This window comes from Berghia stephanieae, chromosome 1, assembly GCF_034508935.2.
Source record: "Berghia stephanieae isolate SIO BIC M18660-M18661 chromosome 1, UCSD_Bste_1.3, whole genome shotgun sequence".
NCBI lineage: Eukaryota > Metazoa > Mollusca > Gastropoda > Nudibranchia > Aeolidiidae > Berghia > Berghia stephanieae.
Genome location: NC_088360.1, coordinates 134,546,877 through 134,569,458, shown reverse-complemented (window position 1 = coordinate 134,569,458; position 22,582 = coordinate 134,546,877). Strand labels below are relative to the sequence as shown.

General features: G+C 34.4%; 2 protein-coding genes across 4 annotated transcripts in view; both read left to right on the top strand.

Moving 5' to 3' along the window:
• Window positions 1-22,582, top strand: part of LOC144963262 (uncharacterized) — a 126,986-nt gene that overhangs the window by 78,744 nt on the left and 25,660 nt on the right. The window lies entirely within an intron of this gene.
• LOC144963264 (UMP-CMP kinase-like) lies at window positions 8-22,302 on the top strand. 3 transcript variants are annotated; one of them, XM_078897133.1, is made up of 7 exons: window positions 8-293; window positions 5,002-5,204; window positions 7,970-8,116; window positions 9,966-10,103; window positions 11,472-11,548; window positions 12,790-12,886; window positions 14,218-22,302. In XM_078897133.1, exons 2-7 carry the CDS (start codon window positions 5,109-5,111, stop codon window positions 14,260-14,262), a joined length of 600 nt encoding a protein of 199 aa, XP_078753259.1. In that variant the 5' UTR covers window positions 8-293; window positions 5,002-5,108; the 3' UTR covers window positions 14,263-22,302. The 3 variants fall into 3 exon arrangements, with proteins under 3 accessions (XP_078753259.1, XP_078753260.1, XP_078753261.1); XM_078897134.1 differs by having other exon boundaries at window positions 51-174; XM_078897135.1 differs by having other exon boundaries at window positions 59-170.

The window sequence follows — 22,582 nt, the reverse complement described above, 5'->3', positions numbered from 1 at the left end:
GTGAGAATGTAATGACGTGTTTCCGACTAAAAGGTGTGTCGATTTGTAAATTCTCTGAAATCGAAACTATTGAATAAGAAGTGGCACAGAAACAATTTGTTGTCTCCATATATTCAATGGTCAAATATTTCTGCAATTGAGAGGAATTTCATTACTTGATAGCTCGAGCAGTAGGTAACTATTAATTCCTAACGAAATCGGTTAACATTTTTTTACAACCTGAGTCCGATTGAAATTGAGTTCCTTGGGTCAACAGTCAAGACTCAAGTTCAAGGCAAGGCTCACGGCTCAAGGTAGGTACTTTGGTAAAAAAATCAAATTGGATTGAGCTCAATGAAACCTATATCATTTTAAAGTGCTTTTCAACACGATTCTAATGATACCAAAATTGTGAAAATCAGATGAGCAGAAAAAAAAGTTATGTTAGTTTAAAGGCTGAAAAATGGTCTTCTATTTGCCTTTGTTATTTACTGACGGACTTTGTGACCTGAAAATTGTTTCATTTCCGGTAGTAAGCACCATTTGGATTTCAAAACTGGTCTAAAATGGCCGCTAAGATTTGAGTAAGGATTTTACTGGAACGAATTTCATGGATGCGGTATACAACTTTGCCCTGAATTTAATCTTATAAAAAAGTTAAGATGTTAAATAAACGTGCCAGCATGAAATTTTGATTTACCAAGTTCTAATCTTTTAATTATCCAAAGCTAAATTATACCCTATTTTATCCATAATCAAAAGTTATACTAAATTGTCATTGATTTTAAAATAAACTACACCAAACGATAGAGTAATTTCTCCTGAAGAAAATAAGACATCAATCATTAAAATCCGTCCATAAACAAAAAATCTATGGAACTTTTTCTGAGACCCATCACTCAAAAGTCCAAAAAATCGGGTCACAGCCACTAGGCCATTTATCGGCTCCCTGCTGGAGGGCCAAATGGACGTTTACCAAAGTACCTACTCAAGGTTCGCAAGTCATAACCACTTCAACTCAACTTAAAGATAACATTTTCAATTTCAAAATTAAATGTAAAATTAACTTAATCAGGCGTTAATTAAAGTTACCATTTGTGTCCTCCTATGTTAGGAAGTCTGATTCTAGCCTATATAGACTAGACAGGTGCGGATTAGCCATTGGAGAAGTGAAGCACGAGAGACGAGAGTTTGGGTTAAAATTTGAATAACACTTTCAATTTCACGTAATCAACGTTGCATTATTTTTCACAGTATCATAACGGTTCTGGTATCATTTTAAGAGCAGATATTAAGCTTTATCGTTATGTGATTGAAATCAATTGTAGGCACATTATTATGTCAACAATTATAATTTGATAAAAATTACATCATTTTAACGCTGTGACTGTGATTATCCCCAGACATCTGTCTGGGGATAATAAAAATTCGTTATCCCCAGACACCTGTCTGGGGATAACGAATTTCCATTATCCCCAGACGCATATTTGAAACTCCGCTCTTTTAAACAATAACCCACATTCCAGAATATGGAATGTTTCCAGATGCACATAGAAATAAGGAAAGTTAATAAAATATCAATAAAAACATAAAATTAACCAACATTAAAATCAGTTGTTACTACATATACACAATATGCGTTGACTTCGAAGTGGGTGTCATGGCCGAATGGTTTAGTCGTCTGCCCTGGAAGTTTGACCAAAATCGACGTTGTGGGTTCGAATCCTGGTAACGTCACTTTTTAAAAAATAATTCTCTGTCTTCTTTTTACAGAACGTTGATAGGGATAAATGTCCCATCCATCCTCACCCCACCTCTTTTTTTTTTATTAAACTTTCTCTCTCTCTCTCTCTCTCTCTCTCTCTCTCTCTCTCTCTCTCTCTCTCTCTCTCTCTCTCTCTCTCTCTCTCTCTCTCTCTCTCTCTCTCTCTCTCTCTCTCTCTCTCTCTCTCTCTCTCTCTCTCACTCTTGGTTTTTTTTCTAGTTTCTAGCAAATATATTCGTCCCCAATCCAATCTCAAATAGTGTCTAAAAAGAATAAATAATTAAAAAACAAACAAACAGAAATATTCAGAGAGCGACCAAATGGCCAGATAGAGGAGACAAAAAAACAATAATTGTTTTAAAAATAAAAACAATTTAAGAAATTCATGCTCAGAAACGGAACATTTACAAGGTTTGGCAAACAAAAAACTCTAAGCTTTAAGTCAAAATATAAAAAAAAAGAAAAAGAGAGATTTCCCTCGGAGCAGGGAATAATGTTAACAATAATAATAATTATTATTATAATGATAATAGTAATAATAATAATAATAATAATAATAATAATAATAATAATAATAAAAATAATAGTAATAGTATGATAATAAGAGTATTAATAATAAAAATAATATTATTATTGATAATAATATAATAATGATTATGATGGTATTAGTAATAATAATAACAATTATTACAATTATTATTATTATTATTATTATTATTATTATTATTATTATTATTATTATTATTATTATTTTTATTATTATTATTATTATTAATATTATCATTTGACCAAAACAAAAAAAAAAACAATAATAGATCTAGAGCAAATTAAATAATGAAATAATATTATCGGAGAAATAAAAAAATTCAACTGATTTTAAAAAAACTCTTGCTCGGAACTCGGAACAAAAGTGAAAACAATGAAAATCAATTATCTGTGTTGGGGGGGGAGGGGCGGGGGGTCGCGACTGGTTCGAATCTGTGCAGCTAAAAGGAGTAAAATGAAATGTGGCCAAACCCACTGAGCTGTCTATCCACACTGCTATAGGAATATCTTAAAATAGGAATATCTTAAATTCATATATGAGCTAAGCATATTTCCACCATTTTTGCTTCCTTGTTTTGGTATGTTATTTTCATCTCTGATTCGAATAAAAATATGTTGTTGGATCTAGTTTTGTGGACGTGTGATACTAAATTGTATTGTCTTGTGCGAAGAAGACAGGAAAATAACAGGTGTCGGTTTTGGGCTTTGGGGCGAACAACACCATGGCCTAGGAATTTATCCGCGAAATAAAAAATAATTCCCGGTCATTCCCAAAATTGTGGCCAGAATGAGCAAATTATAGAAACAAGAGATGATCAATAAAGTTAACAGGTAGGTAGGTAGTGAAAATTTAAATGGTTGGTGGACTATGAACAGATTTGATAATTAACAACTTGCTTCCTGGTTGAAAATAAAAAGTCGAATTGCCAGTTTGACGTTTTCAGATCAAAGTAACAAAAGAAATTTCATTGATCCATTTGCTTTAAAATATTTTTTTTAAAAGAGCTGGATTTGACATTTGATCACTATTTACTTTCATCTTGTGTTAAATATCACTTGATATATTAACTGTTTTGGGACACAACCACTAGTATTTTTTCCAGAATATTTGGTATTTTTCACGCCTAGTTTGGCATTTTGCATAAAATCTTTCTGCCCACTTGCTACATGCGTCTGGGGATAACCAATTTTTGTTATCCCCAGACAGGTGTCTGGGGATAACAAAAATTGGTTAAACCTGGGAATAATGACAGCCTCATTTTAATTTAACACTTGTCAACTTTTGTAATTTTTTTTTTAAATTGAGAGAGAGAGAGAGAAAAGAAAAGAAAAGCCATCTTGAAAATTCATTTATCTATTTCTATGCCAAATTTAATCAAGATTAAAGGCAGCGCAGTATGTTTATTTTGGCCGCAAGTGACCAACTCTCTTTTCTTCATGCTGTAGTCCTGTTTCAGTCAGTGGTCAGCTTATCGAGAGGCTGTCCAATGGGGGAATTCCCAGTCACAGATTTTGAACTTTTAGCAATAGTAAATTTTGAGTAGTAAAATCATCATAATAAGAAATGAAGTGAGTAGGAAAGTGCAAGAAGACAATAGAGAATAAATATTTTGCGGCGGCGATGGGGGCTTGAACCCGCAACCTTACTGGTAAGACAACTCTGCTTTGCCGGGGAGAGCGTGATTCTACTGTATGAACTATCCACCACTCTAAAAAAGTGGTTTCAAACTCTACGTCTATCTTGAGCCACTCTCCCCGACTTCTTGAGGTCATGGGTTCAACACACACAAATGCTGTAAAGTTAGTTGGCCAGCATTTATGCTTACTCAATATTCTTAACACGAACATGTAACATGAAACTATTTATCCTAGGTCTAAAAGTAAGGTATCATATTAAATGGTTTTTAAAGGCCTATTTATCTATGTAAAAAAATTATTATTAATTCTTATTTTTGAAAAAAATATCAAAATAACTACATCATATGTTTAACGATAGATAGAAAAATAAATAGGTGTTTGTTATAAGTTAATATAAAAACGCAACAAGGGACTGAGGTCGATCTTGGGTGCAGCTGCGATTTCAGAAAATTACCCTTCTGTCCAACCATCAGTATTTAGTAGATGGTTCTATTAGGTCTGGTGCGAAATACATAGTATTAGTGATTGAAGGTGCCTAAAACAAGACAATTGAACACCTCATTCACACTCCAGCCACCACTTAGTATTGACGATGTAATTTATACTCCATTTCATTTTATTTGTTTTCAACGTTTATTTGTTTATTGTTGTGCTGACGAAGGGTTTGTGCCTGAGGTGTCCATTTTCTGTATTGTTCCCATCCGAAGGCTCTCCTCTATCACTCTTTTGTTAGTAGGTCCAGACATTGGGTCCTTGGGTAAGGCACTTTACATAAATTACCCCTCTCAATCCGGGTGTGAGTACTTGGATATAATCAGCGATGGATATTGTAAGATTGTTAATACTCATAATGGATGCCTAACATGAAATGTTATTCCATAAGGCCTGCTCGGGAATAAATGAAACATTTTGAAGAGCATTTAGCATGGTTAATCTATTGGAATGTGCTACATAATTATAAATGTTCAGATTTATTTTATTTTTTATTTATTATTACAACATAGATCAATCATGACTTCAAAATTTTATCCTTATTATATTCCACATAAAATTTTTCTTCTCTCTATCCTTAGAAAACCATCATCGTATTGAATCTTGAAGCTAAGCAAAGCTGGGGCTTCAAACATTAATCAGACGTTGCTTGGGGATCTGTCTTTCGTCCTTTCAGTCACGCTGCAAGATGTCCGGTGATTCAAATAAAAAAGCTTACAATGTCATTTTTGTCCTGGGAGCCCCTGGCACTGGCAAAGGAACCCAATGTGAAAAGATTGAGTCGGTAAGAATGGTTATATGTAATATGATTGATCAATAATATGTTGTTATCAAATGTTTCTTAAAATCAATATTGTGCTTTTGACCATATTATAACAATTGATGAAATTTGGACCAGATAAATATCAATTTATGCAGTTTTCAGTGTCAAAATAATTATGACATGCTACAGTAGAGCTCACTACTATTACGAAAAATTCATTGAGAATTGCAAAATTTTGCCTCCAGTTTCAGAACTTGATGAGCATTCTTGGTCATTAAAACTTATTTAAAATGAAAGTCGATGCCAGACGAAATAATTTATACGATTTTGAAATGTTAATTAATCCTTGTGACGATTTTTATCTCCCAAAAAATACAAATTTTTTTGATTTTCAAGTAGTCAGGTCTGTAACAGGGATCGAGCTTCAGCTCATTTGAATTTCAGCAAATACTATGCTTTTCTATGACTGAAGTCCCTGCCCTGCCTACATCTATGCAGACCTGCCAACCGGTACGATTAATCGTATTTTAGTTCGATTTTTGGACTCAAATACGTGGATACGATTCCTTTAGTACGATTTTTGTTGTTGTAATATTTTGATGTATTTTATTTCTCAAGCATGAATGGATGTTCAAAATGACAACATGTCAAACATCAATTGTCGACCGTATTTCTGAATGATACATCACAGTTATAGTACTATTGTTATAATTTCAGTTAGTTATATGTTGCCGGTTTTCACCAATATTTTTCTCAAAACTTTTTGAGGATAACTTTTTGAGGATTTGCATAGAATTATGCATTTAAGCTTATTTTATACTTTAAATGGCCTCAGGTCACATTTAAGCTTTTACCACTTGTTAAATAGAAAGTTTAAAGTGAAAATTAAATTTAACTAACATCTTTGGCAATGGCGCTTTCAATTAAAATCTGTATTGCTGATAAGCTTAAACATAAATGGATTATTTCCCTTTATAACTACTAAAATTACTCTATTTTGTTTTTAAAAATTTAATGATCTTTTTTTTAAGATTTAATATTTTGTATGAGTGATTTTTTTTTTTTTTTCATTACCAACTGGGCAGCTTTAAGAACAAAATGGTTCAAAATGAATCCCCTAGAAGTATTTAACTGTGATATGTGTGAATTTCCCATCATTTGACCAACAGTAATAGTATTAGTATGTAGTAGTAGTAGTAGTAATAGTGGTAGGAGTAGAAGTAATAGTGGTAGTAGTAATAGTACTAGTCTAGTAGTGGTTGTAGGAATTGTTGTAGTTGTAGTAGGAGGAGGAGTAGTAAATCCTAAAAATAAAAAGGAGAGAGAGACATGGATCATTTGATAATATAATGGAAATTATCTTGTCTCTGCTGCAAATTGTCATCTCTATTAGATTGAGGACAACTCTTACAAATATTTTATCTCAAAACCTTCAACTGATTTACTGGGCTGGCAGATGTATATCACCATCACCACCATGGCACCACCACGGTTACAGCCACCATCACAGCATTGTCACTGCAACAACCACCGCCACCACATCACTTCTTCCATCGCTACCACCACTAGAGCACCATCGCTTCAACCACCACCTCCTCTTCTTCAGGCACTAGCATCAATACTACCAATAACATCAATACTACCAACATATTTGGGGTCTTTTGGTCATTTCTTTGAGTATTTCGAAAGCATTATCCTTAGATTTTGCAATTTCTGAGCCTTATACTGATTTAAAATGGTCATTAAGTTTTAGTTTCTCGATAAACCGATAATTTTGTAATTACTAGTGATTGCCGCAAACGAATGTTTGAATGATGAAGATCAGAGCTTATTTTTTATTTGGGTTTGGTGTTAGCTTTTATATAAATTGTTGTATTTTGCGCACTTTTATTGTCCACGCATGCAGACAAAATACACATTTTTGCTAAAAAATACACTTTTTAGGATCATAGAATACACTTTTAATTCTGGGAAGGTTGGCAGGTCTGTCTATGATGTTCTTTTAATACTTCAGATAGGATATTGAGCTGGGGGAGATTCTTTACCAATGTCAGCCATCTTGTCTGGATCTTGGCTCCACCCAAAAATTAGAGAAGCTAGAGATATCAAAATTTTAAAATCATTGTTAAGGTCCTACCTTTTTGAGTATAACATTTAAAGCATTATGGTTTAAATAAATAAAAATAAAATTCCCTTTATTCATCCCATAGGGGAAATTTTTCTCTAGGGTCTATTCAAAGGGATGACTGGAACAACTCAGGCATCCGCCCCAGTGCAGCGCTTCAAATTGAGCTTGGGCAAAGTGACTTGCTCAAGACCACAAAGCGCAGCGGCGGGTGATCGAACTCGCTACCTTCCGGGTACGAAGCAAAGACCATACCTCTGAGCCATGCTGCTGTAACTTTTTAAGAAAATAAAAGAAGGATGATTATGGGGCGTTAAAATTTTATATCACGCAATTTTGTAATATGCCTTGACCATTACAGTATATTGAAAAATTGGTTATGATTTCTCACTGCTTTATCCAAGAGAGCAGTAACAGCTTAATGAAGCCCTCGTCATTTAGGTGCTTTACTGTTATTCCTGTTGTGTGAAAGCCGTAATAAATCCTGCCTAGATGAAAGTTAAACAAGAAATGTCCTCAAGACATCACCCTCCCTTCCCTTGAAATCAACATTGTAGTTTAGTTTTAAAAATAAATTCTAATGATTTCTTTAGTACAAAATTAAGTGAATTGTTGATAACAATTTTGCTTCATCTATTGATATATTGAAATCCTTTTGCAGACATTTGGTTATGTACATTTATCAGCCGGTGAGTTGCTGAGACAAGAACGTCAAGATCCTGGGTCTCAGTATGGAGAAGAAATTGCCCGACACTTTGTTGAAGGGTCCATTGTGCCTGTCCAAATCACCTGTTCTCTGCTGAAGAGAGTGAGTTGTGGTTACGGAGAGAACGATAAAAGGGAGTAAATGTGACTCATATACAAGGGAACAACACAAAACAGACAACACTTCGGTATTTACTTCAAAAATGTCAAAGGCCGAAACATCGTTTGTTTTGTGTTGTTCCCTTGTATATGAGTCACATTACTCCCTTTATCTTTCTCTCCATTTTATTGATTCATTTAGGCACCTCTAGTTTTTGGTTGTGATTATGCTATCTAGAATGATGCCCTTTCAAAAGGAAAAACAAAATAGCACACAAAATCATTTGATATTATATTGTACATAAACATGCCCCAACTCCTAAAAATATTAAAAGTTCAACTCTTGTTCAGATGAACAAGATAGATATAATGGGAGCGATCTATATTCATGCTTTCGTCCAACCTAGTCATTGATCACATGATTTGTTGCTGTACAACGATTGGACATTTCTCAACAAATATATGAACACATTGTTGTGTTTATGATAGTTGTAAACCTACCCATGTGTCAAGCTGAACAAATTGATCAATCGTGGTGTTAGATGTTTCAAAAGCTGTGAACACTTTTCACTATGTGGCTCACTTTGAACACACTTTGCAGTGTGACCATTGACCTCGAGCACATGGAAAGTTAATTTAGATCCTTCCCATTAAGAAAGAGAGAATTAGAAACAAAAAAAGTTTGTAGTTTGATGATGCATATGTTAATAATTGTCAACAGTAGTGTTTTATCATAGCAACTGAGTGATACATTCTTAATGGAATGGTTTTAATTGGAAGATTTGTTATCTGTTTAGCCGTTTTTAAATTCAAGAATCTGTTTTTTTTTAAAATATCTTCAACTCAAAGAGACTGGAACACTGTTTATAAATATATAGCAAAGATATTAGATTAATTTTTTATAATATCCTACACATTATTACAATCAACTGTCTGGGTGTGGTTCCTGACCTTCCATAGTGGGCAGGGAGGTACATACTGTGTCTTCTATCCCCTTATGTCTGTTTTCCAACATGCATTCTGTCTTTGTCTTGGAATGAGATTACTTGGTTTTGTCCTGCCTGGGAGGGAAACAGTCAAATGCATAGTTATTGTTTTGGGAGATGATATTTTTTTCCTTGTAAATCTCTCCATTATGTATTATTATATTTGTTAGTTGGAATTTTTAATGTAAGCATTTGAGTGTATTCCTCTTTGTTGGATCTCGTGTTTGTGTCCGGATGAGACTAATAGGTGATCTCAAACTAAGTACATTGGTGGTATGCTCTTGGAATCTACATCTGATCCCTATTTGTTCCCAGTTCCCCTTTGTCTTACTTTCTCTTGGATGCTTAATTGTAATTCTAGAACTTTTTACTATTCCATTTTCTTCCTTTTTACTGGCGCTGATATAACCTAAATGTGTTGCAAGCGCAGTAAAACCCTTAAAAACAAACAAAACAATCAACTGTTTTGTGATTATTGTGTTATATATAAATTTTGCTCAATGTGCAATGACAGTGTTGTAGTGCAAATAAAAATTTAAAAAATTTTCAATGCCACTCAAAGTTTCTAGACCTATGCCTCAGTATTTTAATTTGGAAAGCTTTTGAGGGTTAAAGGTTTTACATTTACAACTAAGAGATCAATTCTGTTTTGTCTGTATTCCAGATTGACAGACTTGAGACACAATCCATCTTGAGACACAATCCATTTATGTATAAAAATTAATGTTTATCTTCTTTAAAGAATAATAAATAAACTCACTTTGAGTTAAACGAAAGATTGGGTATTTTGCCCAGATTAAGAAAGGCTTGTAAGAAATATCAAGATTATTATAGCTTTGGATGTAGAGTTGGTTTTTCTACTTTTAGGAGATGGAGAACAGCGTGAAAAATAATTTCTTGGTGGACGGGTTTCCTCGCAGCCAAGATAATTTGCAAGGTTGGAATGAAGTCATGACTGATATCGCCAATGTACAAAGGGTCCTGTTTTTTAATTGTCCTGATGAGGTCAGTATTGATTTTTTAAAAACTAACATTAAGAGATGAGTATTTTTCTTATTTTATTTGTTTGGAGTTAAAATTTTTTGTTCTTACATTCATTTGTTATTCGAGTATCCAAGTAGACTCACTACTCATAAAAAAACCCCCAAAAACTGTCCAAATGCTTTAACTCTCTCGAATCCACCCTCAATTTGTTTGATTTTCCATGCATATGAACTCGAAGAGAATTAAGATCAAATTTTCTTACAGTCAGAGATTTTTGTGTTCTGTAAATAAGACAGGCTATGTCACTCACACGCGACACAAATAGGAAAAATGATTGAAACCAACATTGATTTTCTGAGACAATCTGAGGGCATGGAGGATTAGAAAGACTTGATAACTGATGTTTTACATTGACTCGGCACCAATAGATGATGATATGATAAGAGGATGGATGACCATATTTCTATTTTAACTGTTAATGGATCTCTTGGCAGCCTATGCTGTGATGCACTCATTCTAAAACATTCTTTTTATTGGTGATTAGATTTTTGATAAAGATGAAAAACTTGTGTCACAGTTGAAGCAGATCTTTTTCTTGAAATTTGGATATATCATTTATTCTCATTTTCCAGAAGTCCGCGATTAGTGCATAAAGGTGAATGTGTAAAGTCGACTCATTTTGGCACAGTCTCAGGGTCATTTGATGATTAATGGAATAATATGAAGATTATTTGCTTGACGACATTTTGTTGAAATTATTAATGTTGTGTTGTATTAGTTCTGAGTTCTGGGAGGTGATCTTCTTTTTTCTTGTAAATTATCTCTCTGTTGTGTACTCTTTTGAAAATATTATGGTTTGTAAACATTTGAGTTTATTTGTCCTCATGGAATTCTGTGATTATGTCTGGATGAGACTTTTGGGTGATTTCAAATTAATACAAGAATAATGTGCTCTTGGAATCTACATCCATTCCTTAATTGAATCATTCCCCTTTGTCTTACTTTTTCTCGTGTGCTGTCAATTGGTAATCTATAACTTTTTACTATCCCATTTTCTTCCTTTTTTACTGATGATGAAATGATCTTAATTTGTCACAAGTGCCGTAAAAACCCTTTAAAACAAACAAAAAACACTGCAATGCAGAAAGCTGTTTTTGGTTCAGAAGTTTTTGACCATTAAATAATCAAATTAGAAGAGATTTGTGCTTTTTAAAAATAATGATGGATTTGTAATTTGATAAAGAAATTATGGTTAAAGTTCAGCAATGAATCAATTTTTGCATTCCTTGTGACATTTATGCATGTTTTTTTGTTTTTTTTTAGCCAACATGATTATATATAATATGCAAATAGTCGTAGATTAATCGTCTATTTCTTTCATTTGCTTAGGTTTGTGTTGAACGTTGCTTGAAGAGAGGATTGACAAGTGGAAGAACTGATGATAACAAAGCTAGTCTAAAGAAAAGGTAGAATTCTTTCTCTTCCAAATGTTTACATTGTTGTCAATTTTCTGGTTTAACTTATATTTTACATAATTAAGAATTAATGTTAAAATTTAAAAAAAAAAAAGTTTGGTCACCTTTCTGAGATAATGTATACGTAAAATGCATATTTGGACGTGGTTTTTAAACAAAATTTCAAATTATTATTTTACTGAAAGCAGACAACTTGAATTCTGGCTTTTAAACGTTTATATTAGAATAATCAAGAAAAGTTGTCCAATTTTTATGTTAGAATCTCCTGTTTTTCAAATTTAAGTAACTGTCCAATGAACTTGTCCCTGTATTGGTTCATGTTTTGTTTTCAACCTGCTTTAACAAAAAAATTTAAAAAATAAAAGAGAGAGAGAGAGAAAGATGACACTTATATAATCAGATATAGCATAGTTAACTAAATAAGGACGTAAAAGAAAGATGTCGTTCAAGAGTTTGGCCTTTGAAGATGGGATACTTTGACCTCTCACGGACATATTATAGCGCTTTACCCCCGTCTAAATAGGTACCAAGTGCACTTCTGTTGTGTATTTTATCCCCATTTATTTTCAATTTCCATGTTGCTTTCTGTTCTTGTCCTTGAAAGATAGTTCTTAAGTTTGCAGCAGTTCTGACTGGGATCCTTAGCGGAGAGGGCAACAGTCAATAGTCTAGTTCTTTTTTTAGGGGGGGGGAGGGAAGATGGTATTTTTTTCCCCCTAGTAATTGATCTCTGCTTTACAATGCCAATTTATTTTTTTGTAATCGTTTTGAGTATTTTTCTCTCGATGAGATCCTGCATTTGTGTCTGGGAGAGACTTTGATGTTCGACTCAGCCTTGACACTCTTAGAATAACTGGCTATTCCTAGTTTAACTAGTCTAATTTATCTTACATTTTCTAAGGGTGCTTTATTTCCAATTTTTGACCATCCCATCATCTTCCTTTTCACTGTCGTTGTCATTATCTTATGAGAGCTTTAAGATTACAGGAGCTGTAAGATTTCCAAGATTTTTCTACATAGAGGACCTACAAAATATCTCTGTCATGTATCTGGAATTAAGTAATGTATTTATGTCTTTATTGTTTTTTTGTTGATGGCTGAAGAAGGGTTTTGAGCCCGAAATATTCCGTGTTTGGCATTTTGTTCTTTGTTGAAACTGTTATACTTATTCATTTTTGTTTACGATCCTCTATTGGAAATTGCCTAACAAGAATTCATTCAATTTTATGTAGAATTGAAACATACAAGCAGTCCACAATGCCCATTATACAGCACTACTACAAGCTGAGGCTGGTATCAGAAATCCATGCTAACAGATCAGCAGATGAGGTAAGCACGATGTTTACTTATTTAGAGGTCTGTTAACCCAAATTGTTATGGTCCCCTTGTTGTATTGGAAGTACTCTCAAACCAATGCAAAATATTGTCGATTACAACAATGTTAAATCAAGCCCATAATTGCATTCGGTTATCAGACCTGATAATATTTGCATGTTGGTAAGCTAATTCACTGTTACAATACACAATATATACTTAATATAACATGTTTTTAAAAAAAATTGAGCTTTTATAGAGTGCAATATCCACTAAACATGCTCAAAGCGCTTTACACAGGGTCCCTGGACAACAGCAACACTTAACATGTAGGATGCAGGACATTACATGACGCCTGTGAGGCGATATTATAATTTTTTTCGGACAGAGACAACCCTGCTAACGGCCAGGTACTCATTTTACACCTGAGTACGGTGAGAGGATGTGAGTGAATAGTCTTTTCCAAGGACTCAACTATGCACTGAGCGAGGCTCGAACCCAGGACCTTTCGATCTGAAAGTGTGTGTCATACCACAAGACCACATAGCTGCACATATTCACTTTTAGAAAATTATTAGTCTTTGAATTTTATTCATGTTTGGTTAAGATTGTATGTTTTGAGAAACTGAGTTTAAAAGGAAAAGAAAATATTTTATATGCATAGTGATAGTCTTCCAGTTTGAACCAGTAGGCTATTAAAATTACATCTGCACTTGGTGGAATTCCCCCAAGGGCTATGTCGCCATTTCATAGTCACACCCATTTCTTTTCTTCTTTCCACATATATCATTTTTCCTGATAATTTCTAATTCTATATGCCCTTTTGCGACGACATCGTAAGATATCGTCTCCTAGGCATTCCACGAAGGAAAGTAGATAATTCATCAAACAGGATGTCTGATCTCAACAGGAATTACCCATGTTGTCCAAGTGAGCAAATTTGGGGTTAATAACCTTATCCAAGGGGAAAAAAAAATGAAAGTGCCTGAAGCGGGCCTCGAACCCGGGACCTTCCAGGGTCACAGTGCAAAGTCTTAACCACTCAGTCACTTCACCCTCATGTCCTGATAAGGTGTGTATGAAACCGTGCCAGACAAGGCAGAAAGTAAAATTCCAAAATTCAATTAAAAAATCAGCCTTGATTCAGGCTGTTATTTTGGGAAGGTTTTTTTTTTTTTTTTCTTGTATTTTTTTTCCTGTTTTCTCTGGCACTGTTTCATGCACACTTTTTCAAATCTTCATCTGACCCCAACGTCTCCTCCTTAATTTTTTTTTTTTACTATTGTAGTGCATGCTCCCATTTGGTTAATTTGTGATTAATTCTTAACTTTTGTTTTGACTTTCAGATTTTTGAAGATGTCTCCAAAGTCTTCAAGGAATTTGGATGCTAAAATTTTATCTTCAAGAATACAAGAATAATTTAGGGTGCAAACATTAAAATTTTCTTTTGCTGAATTACCATTTATCTGCATACTGTAGGCAAGACCAGTCGATTTGATTCGGAAGTATTTGGCATTGATAATTATTTTTATATCTTTATCTTTGGCTGAATTACCATTTATCTGCATCCTGTAGACAAGACCATTTAATTCGGAAGTATTTGGCATTGATAATTATTTTTATACCTTTTTCTTTGTAATGCTTTTTTTTTTCTTTTTTGAAATGTTTTGCTATGTTTTATATTTTACTTAGTGTAGTGAAATCTTTCTATAAATTAAGCATTGTGCCATTTTGTTGAAGATAGTGATTACCAGCGTCTGTGAAATGAATGAAATTTACCTCATATCATTTGCCCTTTTTGTTGCAATTAAGTTGCAACGACACTTGAATAATTTTTAGAAGAACCTAGATAATGAAAAATGAACATGACGGATTTTTTCAACATATTATATTTAATTCATTCGTATATTATTATATATTTGAGAAATGCTAGGTGGAAGTGAGTTAATAGTTTAATGTGCCAGGTCTTTTTGGATTGATTCTTTCCAATAATAGACATGCCAGATTTTTTCTACATGGTATATCTGATTCATGCGTATATTAATGTACTTGAGATATGCCAGTTGGACGTGACTTAATCCTTTTAAGTGCCAGGCCTTTTTTGATTGAATTTTTTCAATGCTTTTTTTAAAAATGTAGGTCACATTTTGCTTATGAAAACAATGAAAATAGGATGGATACTCACATTATCATCAAACTTACCTTCTGACGTGGGACTTGACAACTATTAGTTTTGGGTTTTTGTAACTAAAAAAAATCTAAAGGCATGAATTAAACAATCTGACAACTCTTACCTTGTCTTGTCCTGTCAACACATGCTGAGTGTTGCTGGTGGTGAGAGACCCCTTGTAAAGCGTTTTGAGCATTTTTCGTGGATATTGCTCTATAATATACATGCTGAAAAGTGAGTGGAGCAGGCACTTATGTTGATAACAACAACAGTCGGGGAAAGTGAGGGCTCTAATAATGACTAGGAGTTAGAGACGGTCTTTTTTGGGATCGTGGATAGCTCAGAGTTACGCTCTCCTCGGCCTGGCGGAGTTGTCGTACCAGTAAGGTCTTGGGTTCAAACCCCCATCACTGTCGCAAAATTTTTATTCTCTATTGTCTTATGGCTCTTTCCTACTCACTTCATCTCTTGTTGTTAATATAAATGCTAAAGTTTAAGTTTTACCTCAACAAAAAAAGAAATGACTGGTATCTTAGCCATAGTGAACTTATAGCATGACACTTACTAAAACCCGCTAAGTCCCATATTTTGACTTTTTTTTTTAAGTTTTTGGACTGCCCAGTGAGTTGTCTTTAGTAGTGGTCAAGGAAACAATAAATGATTCCATTGGTTGAACTGTTGAATACAACTCACGATTTGTTTTCGTTTGTGACCAAATACGAGGGCTCTTTCAGAAATAACCGAAAAATGCCCATTGCTCAGCAACCAGTGGAGATTTTTTAATTCTGTAAACGACATGATATTTCTTATTTCCTTATGGATATTCCCAGAAATTATGAAGTGCATCATTTTGCACAATGAATTTCTAGACGATTTTTAAGATGGCGGCCCACCTTGAAACTTGGTCAAAGGAGGAAATCAGAGCTGTCATACGTTTTTTGAACGCCAAAAGTGTGAATCCTACCAAAATTCATAAAGAACTTCAGAGTTTATATGGTGAGCATGTTATAAGCCGTACACAAGTCTATCACTGGTGTAATTTGTTTGAAGCCGGCCATTCCGACTTGACAGACAGGGAAGGGAGAGGGCGTTCGATAACTGCGACGTCAGAAGACAATGTGAAGCGAGTCGATGAGCTTATTCGTCAAGACAGGAGGTTGAAACTTCATGAAATCGCAAGCAGTCTTGAAATTTCGGAAACTTCTGCCCATAGAATTGTATTTGATGAACTTGGCGACAGAAAAGTCAGCGCAAGATGGGTTCCAAAGCAATTGACAGACAATCATAAAGAACAAAGATTGGACATCTGCAGGGAACTTTTGAGAAGAAGCAAGAGCTCACGCAGGGTTCACGGGCATACTGCCAACGCCGGCGGAGACTTTCTAGGGTACGATGTGACTTTTCTTGACAGCATAGTCACCGGTGATGAGACTTGGTTGCACCATTGCACCCCAGAAACAAAGCAAGATTCGATGACATGGAAACATCCATCCTCACCTGTCGCGAAGAAATTCAAAGTCATGCGGTCAGCAAAGAAAATAATGGGAACTGATTTCTGGGACAGTTGTAGTGTTATTCTGTTCGAAACCTTACAACCTGGAGAAACAATCAATGATGCAAGGTACTACCAAACTCTTGACAAGCTTAGGGAGGCCATTCGCAGAAAGCGCCCAGGGCAGTTGACCAACGGGGTCATTTTGCAACACGACAACGCTACACCCCACACAGCACGAGTGACGCAAGGTTGGCTAGAGAAATATGGATGGGAGATTTTGCCACACCCACCACACAGTCCAGACCTCGCACCATCTGATTATCACCTCTTTGGGCCACTGAAACGTGAGCTGGCAGGAAAGCGCTTTGATGTCGATGAAGAGCTTGTTGACCATGTGCGGAAATGGCTACAAAACCTTGACGGAAATTTCTTCCGAGAGGGTATCTATTCCATGGTGCGGCGTTGGCAGAAGTGTGTCGACAGACTTGGCTGTTACGTAGAGAAATGAAGGAAGAGTCAAGGTATGAACACGTGCAAGAATTTTGTTGATAGCATAAAAAACGCGGATTTTACAGGTATTTTTCGGTTAATTATGAAAGAGCCCTCGTACTTGTCTTTTGACGTCATTTGTTGGTCAGTGTCAGGCCATGAGTTTACAACGGCTATGTTGGTAAGCTCCATAAAACATGATTACCACCCCCCCCCCCTAGTCTCAAACACATCTTTTTGAGGCAGCATAAAATTACATGGAGGGGGGGGGTCTTGATGTCTTAGTTGGTAGAGCACTCGCCTTACATGCAAAGGGACCCAAGATCAATCAGGGTGAGGTGGAAGATTTTTTTTTCTGACCCTTTTGTCCACACATCAGTGATTGGGTATCTGGGTCTGTTTTTGATTTGATGGAAAGTACTTTGCAAATAGAATATAGTGTCCTGTGCAAAGGGTAGCAGACAATTGCAATTGTTCATTTCACACTACAGAAACCAGTATAAAACTCCGGGCTCCATGGACCTTAATGCTTTGTAGTGCTGCTACATAAAATTTCATTAAAATTTAATCCACATTATTTTGTAGATGTGCAATTCAACCATCACATCAACGTTTCTAAAGTTGATAATATATTTTTATTCTTCCTTTAAATTTTTTTCTTTCTTTTCTTTTTAAATTGTTTATTTTCAAAAGTGGCTTTAATTTATAGACGGGAAGTTGAAATGATGAAAGCAAACAAAAATAGTTCACAGACTAACCAGTTAATAGGATTCAATAGTCTGATGTCACGTCCGCCCAGCAACCAGCAGCTTGGTTCTAAACAGAGAGAATCGGTACTTTTTATTCGTCATGCTGGCTAAAACTTTTTCACATGTCATGTGATCAGAATGTATTAAAGTCAAAACATGATCATATTTATGCCTTTTTCCTCTGGATACACTTTTATGCTTGTCTGAAAAGTATGTCATAAGGGCGGTGAAGGAGATAATGGCGTCCGCCATTGTTCCGATAGTTTAGAACTAGTTACTATGCGTCATTACTTGGGAAGTGACGTCACGACTATTGAACCCTATTGCCGTACTCTGGAAAGACAAGTATTTAATAATTTGGCAAAAAAAACTTATCCTTCAGATATCGATCAATATAAATGACCCTCATCTTGGTAAAAGCTCTCAAACTTTTGATTTGATCGCCGGCTGCACAAATCCCAGGTTTGAGAGTTTTTGCCAAGATGAGGGTCATTTCAATCGATTGATATTTGAAGGATGAGTTTTCTGGCCAAATTTTTGAATACATGTTTTTCCAGAGTACAGCAGCTATCTGGGTAAAGATTCTTGTTTTCATCGAATTAAAAATAAATGTTTTTTTTCTCTGAATGTTATTCAAGTCTTCTCGTGGTGCATTCGTCTCCTCTGTATGTCATGACATTCAGCATTATTTAGTTTTTAAGTTTAGATTTTTAAATTTTTCTTTCAATTTTTGCTTCGCTATTGTATATATTGATATTATCGTATATTAAATAAAAAGTGGGATCTGCTTAATTGATAATAATTGATAATTGTATGTCGACATTTGGAACAATGTAAAAATTAGCCTTTTTGACGTTGATTGTTGGATGGAGTCAAGAGCGAAATCTTAATTGTAATTGTCAACATTTGGAACAATGTAAAAATTAGCCTTTGACGTTGATTGTTGGATGGAGTCAAGAGCGAAATCTTAATTGTAATTGTCAACATTTGGAACAATGTAAAAATTAGCCTTTGACGTTGATTGTTTGGATCGAGTCAAGAGCGAAATGTTAACGGTTCATCTAATAACTCCTGATTTGTCATATCCGTTTAATTTACTTTACAGCCTTGAGAATTGGATAAAAACATTAAAAAATCTCCCAAAAAAACTTACACTCGCATATTTGCCCCCCATTCTTTCATGTTAGTTTTTTTTTCTGTTTTAATGGGTGCTATTAGGATGTAACGTTTTAAAAAATGGATGAGGGTGTTGCTCAGTGAGATTTCATTTATTCTCTCTTTTCTTTGTCATTATCGGAACTTACATCAGTAATTTATGGAAAAAATATTTTTTGCCTCTAATTGAGAGCAAGCACAACTTTTAAAAGTATCACTGATACTTGATCTTATAAAAAAAAAAGAATTAGTCAAAGTGATACTAAGTCCCTAGAAGCTGTGGATTATAAAAATTAATGAACAAAAATTAATATAACAGCTTTGAAAAAGAACAAACACAGAATGTTTTGAGCACAAAAATCTTTTTCAGTCAATAACGAAAACAATGAAAATATTAATACATTACTTAAACTCCATACAGATGGCAGAGAAGTATGTCCATTTGGATTTTAAGTGATTTATTGTTTTTTTGTTTTTTTAAATGAAGTTTTGAGCCCAAAAACCTTCCTTATTATTTTTTTCTTTTTTTAAAACTTATATTCATTTTTGTTCATTACTATGTCAATAAAAGAGAATGAAAAAAAATAATATATAAAATAAACATTTTGATAGGTCATCCCATTGCAAACTCCATCATTTACCTATTGTTTTTCATACTGTGTGTAAAATGAAAATAAGTAATGAATAATACATTCCCTTTATTTCAACTTCAGTGGAAATTTTTCTTACATGCTCATCTTGAAAAGTGACGTAGATAACACAGGCATCAGCTGCATTGCAATGCCCACAAAGTCAAATGCCTAATTTTCTTGCTCAAAAACAAAACAACATAAAAACACAATAAGACGCTGACAGAAGGGCCAGAAACCGGGTTCTCTGTGTGTAAATGCAGTGCCTTATCAATTCAGTCATCTTGTCCCATCATTGCCTGCTCCTGTCTAAAACAGACTATATTTTGCACTATGAAAAATTCCCTAGTCTTATGAAACTAAGCTGCTAAAAGCTGTGAACTGTAAAAAATTAATAAACAAAAATGAATATAACAGCTTCAAAAAAGAACAAAATACCAAGCACGGAAAGTCTCGGGCTCAAAACTCCTCTTCAGCCAACAACAATGAAATCAAATATACATTGCTAAAAAAACAGGTCAACGACGGATAAAATAGTAATAATGTATTTCTGTTTTCATTGTTTTTTGTTTGTTTTTGGCTGAAGAAGGGTTTTGAGGCCGAAACATTCCGTGTTTGGTATTTTGTTCTTTTTTTTTTTTTTTTAAAGCAAGTCTTAATGAAATGCTGTTGAAATTGGCCTTGATTATGATTAAGTACTCTTTTAGACTAGTCACTGCCTATCGATCTTTTTTTCTCATTTCTATTATATTATTATGGGGAAATATCAATGAGGACTATCAAATCTCAGGACCAATTCATTAAATATATTTTATAAAGTTTTATCGGCTACAATCATATAATGTATTATGCAGGGATGTCCTTTTTAAAATTTTCTGGATGACATTGTTTTGTATTGGTGAGTTGAATTTTTAAAAAGATGAAAGTATTGGTTGTTTAACTCTTTCAGCGCTGAGGCTACATTCGCATTCGGGTCACAAAATGGCTGACACCTGATTGAAGTAGCATGAGAATGACAAGCTAAGACAAAGCGTCATTTGAATTCGGCTCAAAATCTCAATTAAAATACCCCCCCCCCCCCCCACTAGGGCCCATTGAATGTTCTGATGAAAGAAATGACACCATTGGTTCAATTTATAGTACTTTTGTAGAAAGTAGTTAAAGTAGGATTGGATTACATTATTATTTTGCCTTTGCAAGACCGGTGCGGCCATTGGCCAGTAGAACAGATTCTGCTCTGGCCGTACAGTGCAGCCAATGGTGCTGAAAGAGTTAACGCTAACATTTAAGGGGAGGCTAGATGGATGTGTGTACTTTTCTATGATGTATAGGTGATACCATTTGATGAAGAGAAGCTTCCATGTATTATCTTTACGAGAAATATTTTCAGGCCTTTTTAAAAATTTTTGCAAAGGGCATCCCAGATTGTGAATTCTCATCAAGGTGTGTTTGCTTTTTTTTGATGGTATTTTGTGTGTGGTATAGACATTGCATTGGAGATGAGTTGGCTCTCACTTTTAATATTTCTATGACAAATGTTTGAAAATTAACGTAAAACATGTCTCCCTAATTATGCGTATTCTATAAATACAGATTTTGTGGAATGGCGGGGAAAGAATAAAAAAAAGAATTTCTGATTTTTTCCTTCAAGATTTGATTGTATAAGTCAAAGTTTTGGAGGAAATTCTACCCTAATCTGAAGAAAACAAAACAAATAATAAAAGACCACATCTTCAAAATTCTGGTCAGATAACTCGTCCTTCAAATATTGATTGATTAAAAAGGTAACTCATCTTGTCAAAATCTCTATAACCCGAGACTTCAAGAATCCCTAGTTTCAGATATTTTTGTTTGTTTGTTTGTTTTTTTTTGTTTTTTTTTTGGTGTTGTTTTTGACAACATTAGGAGAGCCATTTTAATCAATTAGTATTTGAAGGACTAATTTTCAGGCCAAAATTTTAAATATGTGATGATTTCTTTCCCATAGTTTGGCAGAATTGTTGAAAATATTCCTATTTATCTTTAATATGGATACGTGACCGAATATAACCACACGGTAAGATGTTTTAGAGTGTTTTAAAATTCACAGTTCGTGAAAACAGGCGGTAGGATTATTTTCTTGAAATTTAAAAAATATGAATATATAATGTTGGATAATTTTTAAATATATATATTATTTTTGCTTGCGACATATATGGTATAAGAGTGAAATTTGTCCTAGTAAAATATCTACCATTCTCTGAAAAAAAAATCAAAAACAAACATGAATCTAAAATTTTGGCCAGAAAACTCGTCCTTCACATATCTATCGATTAAAATAACCCTGATATTGGCAAAAACTCTTGAACCTGGCACTTTACAAAGTCTCAGGTTTGAGAGATTTTGGCAAGGTGAAGGCCATTTAAATCAATCGATATTTTTAAAGGACGAATTTTCTGGCCAAAATTTAAGTAGTGCATGTATTTTTAGAGTACCGACAGATATGTATTACAACAAACGCTCCACCTTGTTGCTATTGTTACTTGCTGTTGGGCAAAATACTTTCCAGGCTGTTCATTTGATGTAATCATAATTTACATTGTTTTTTTTGGTTTTTTTTTTTAAAAATAGATGTGTATTATTTTGTGGTAAACTGAAGAGTAGAATGCTCAAGATTTATATGTTGGGTTTACTGCCATGGCAATCCTAGCGAGTCAAAGGTTATATCTTGTGGGTGAAGAGAATACATTTTTATTTCATTTATATTTCAATGCTTGTTTCTTGATTTTCTGGGAAAAGTGGGTGGGACTTTTCATAGTGGGCAGGAGGTCACTTGCTGTTTCTACTATCCTTCTTTATCTGTTTTTCTGAGTTCGCTTTCTATCTTTCTGGGAGGGGTTCTTGGCCTTCCATAGTGGGCAGGGAGGTACTTATTGTGTCTTCTGGGCGGGGTTCCTGACCTCCCATAGTGGGCAGGGAGGTACTTATTGTGTCTTCTGGGTGGGGTTCCTGACCTCCCATAGTGGGCAGGGAGGTACTTATTGT

What these genes read in the sequence shown, in the direction of transcription:
- LOC144963264 (XM_078897133.1), top strand. Translation starts at nt 5,109, where the DNA reads ATGTCCGGTGATTCAAATAAAAAAGCTTACAATGTCATTTTTGTCCTG. An exon ending in AAAGCTAGTCTAAAGAAAAG is followed by an intron (nt 11,549 to 12,789) that starts GTAGAATTCTTT and finishes AATTTTATGTAG; the next exon opens with AATTGAAACATACAAGCAGT. An exon ending in CTAACAGATCAGCAGATGAG is followed by an intron (nt 12,887 to 14,217) that starts GTAAGCACGATG and finishes TTTGACTTTCAG; the next exon opens with ATTTTTGAAGATGTCTCCAA.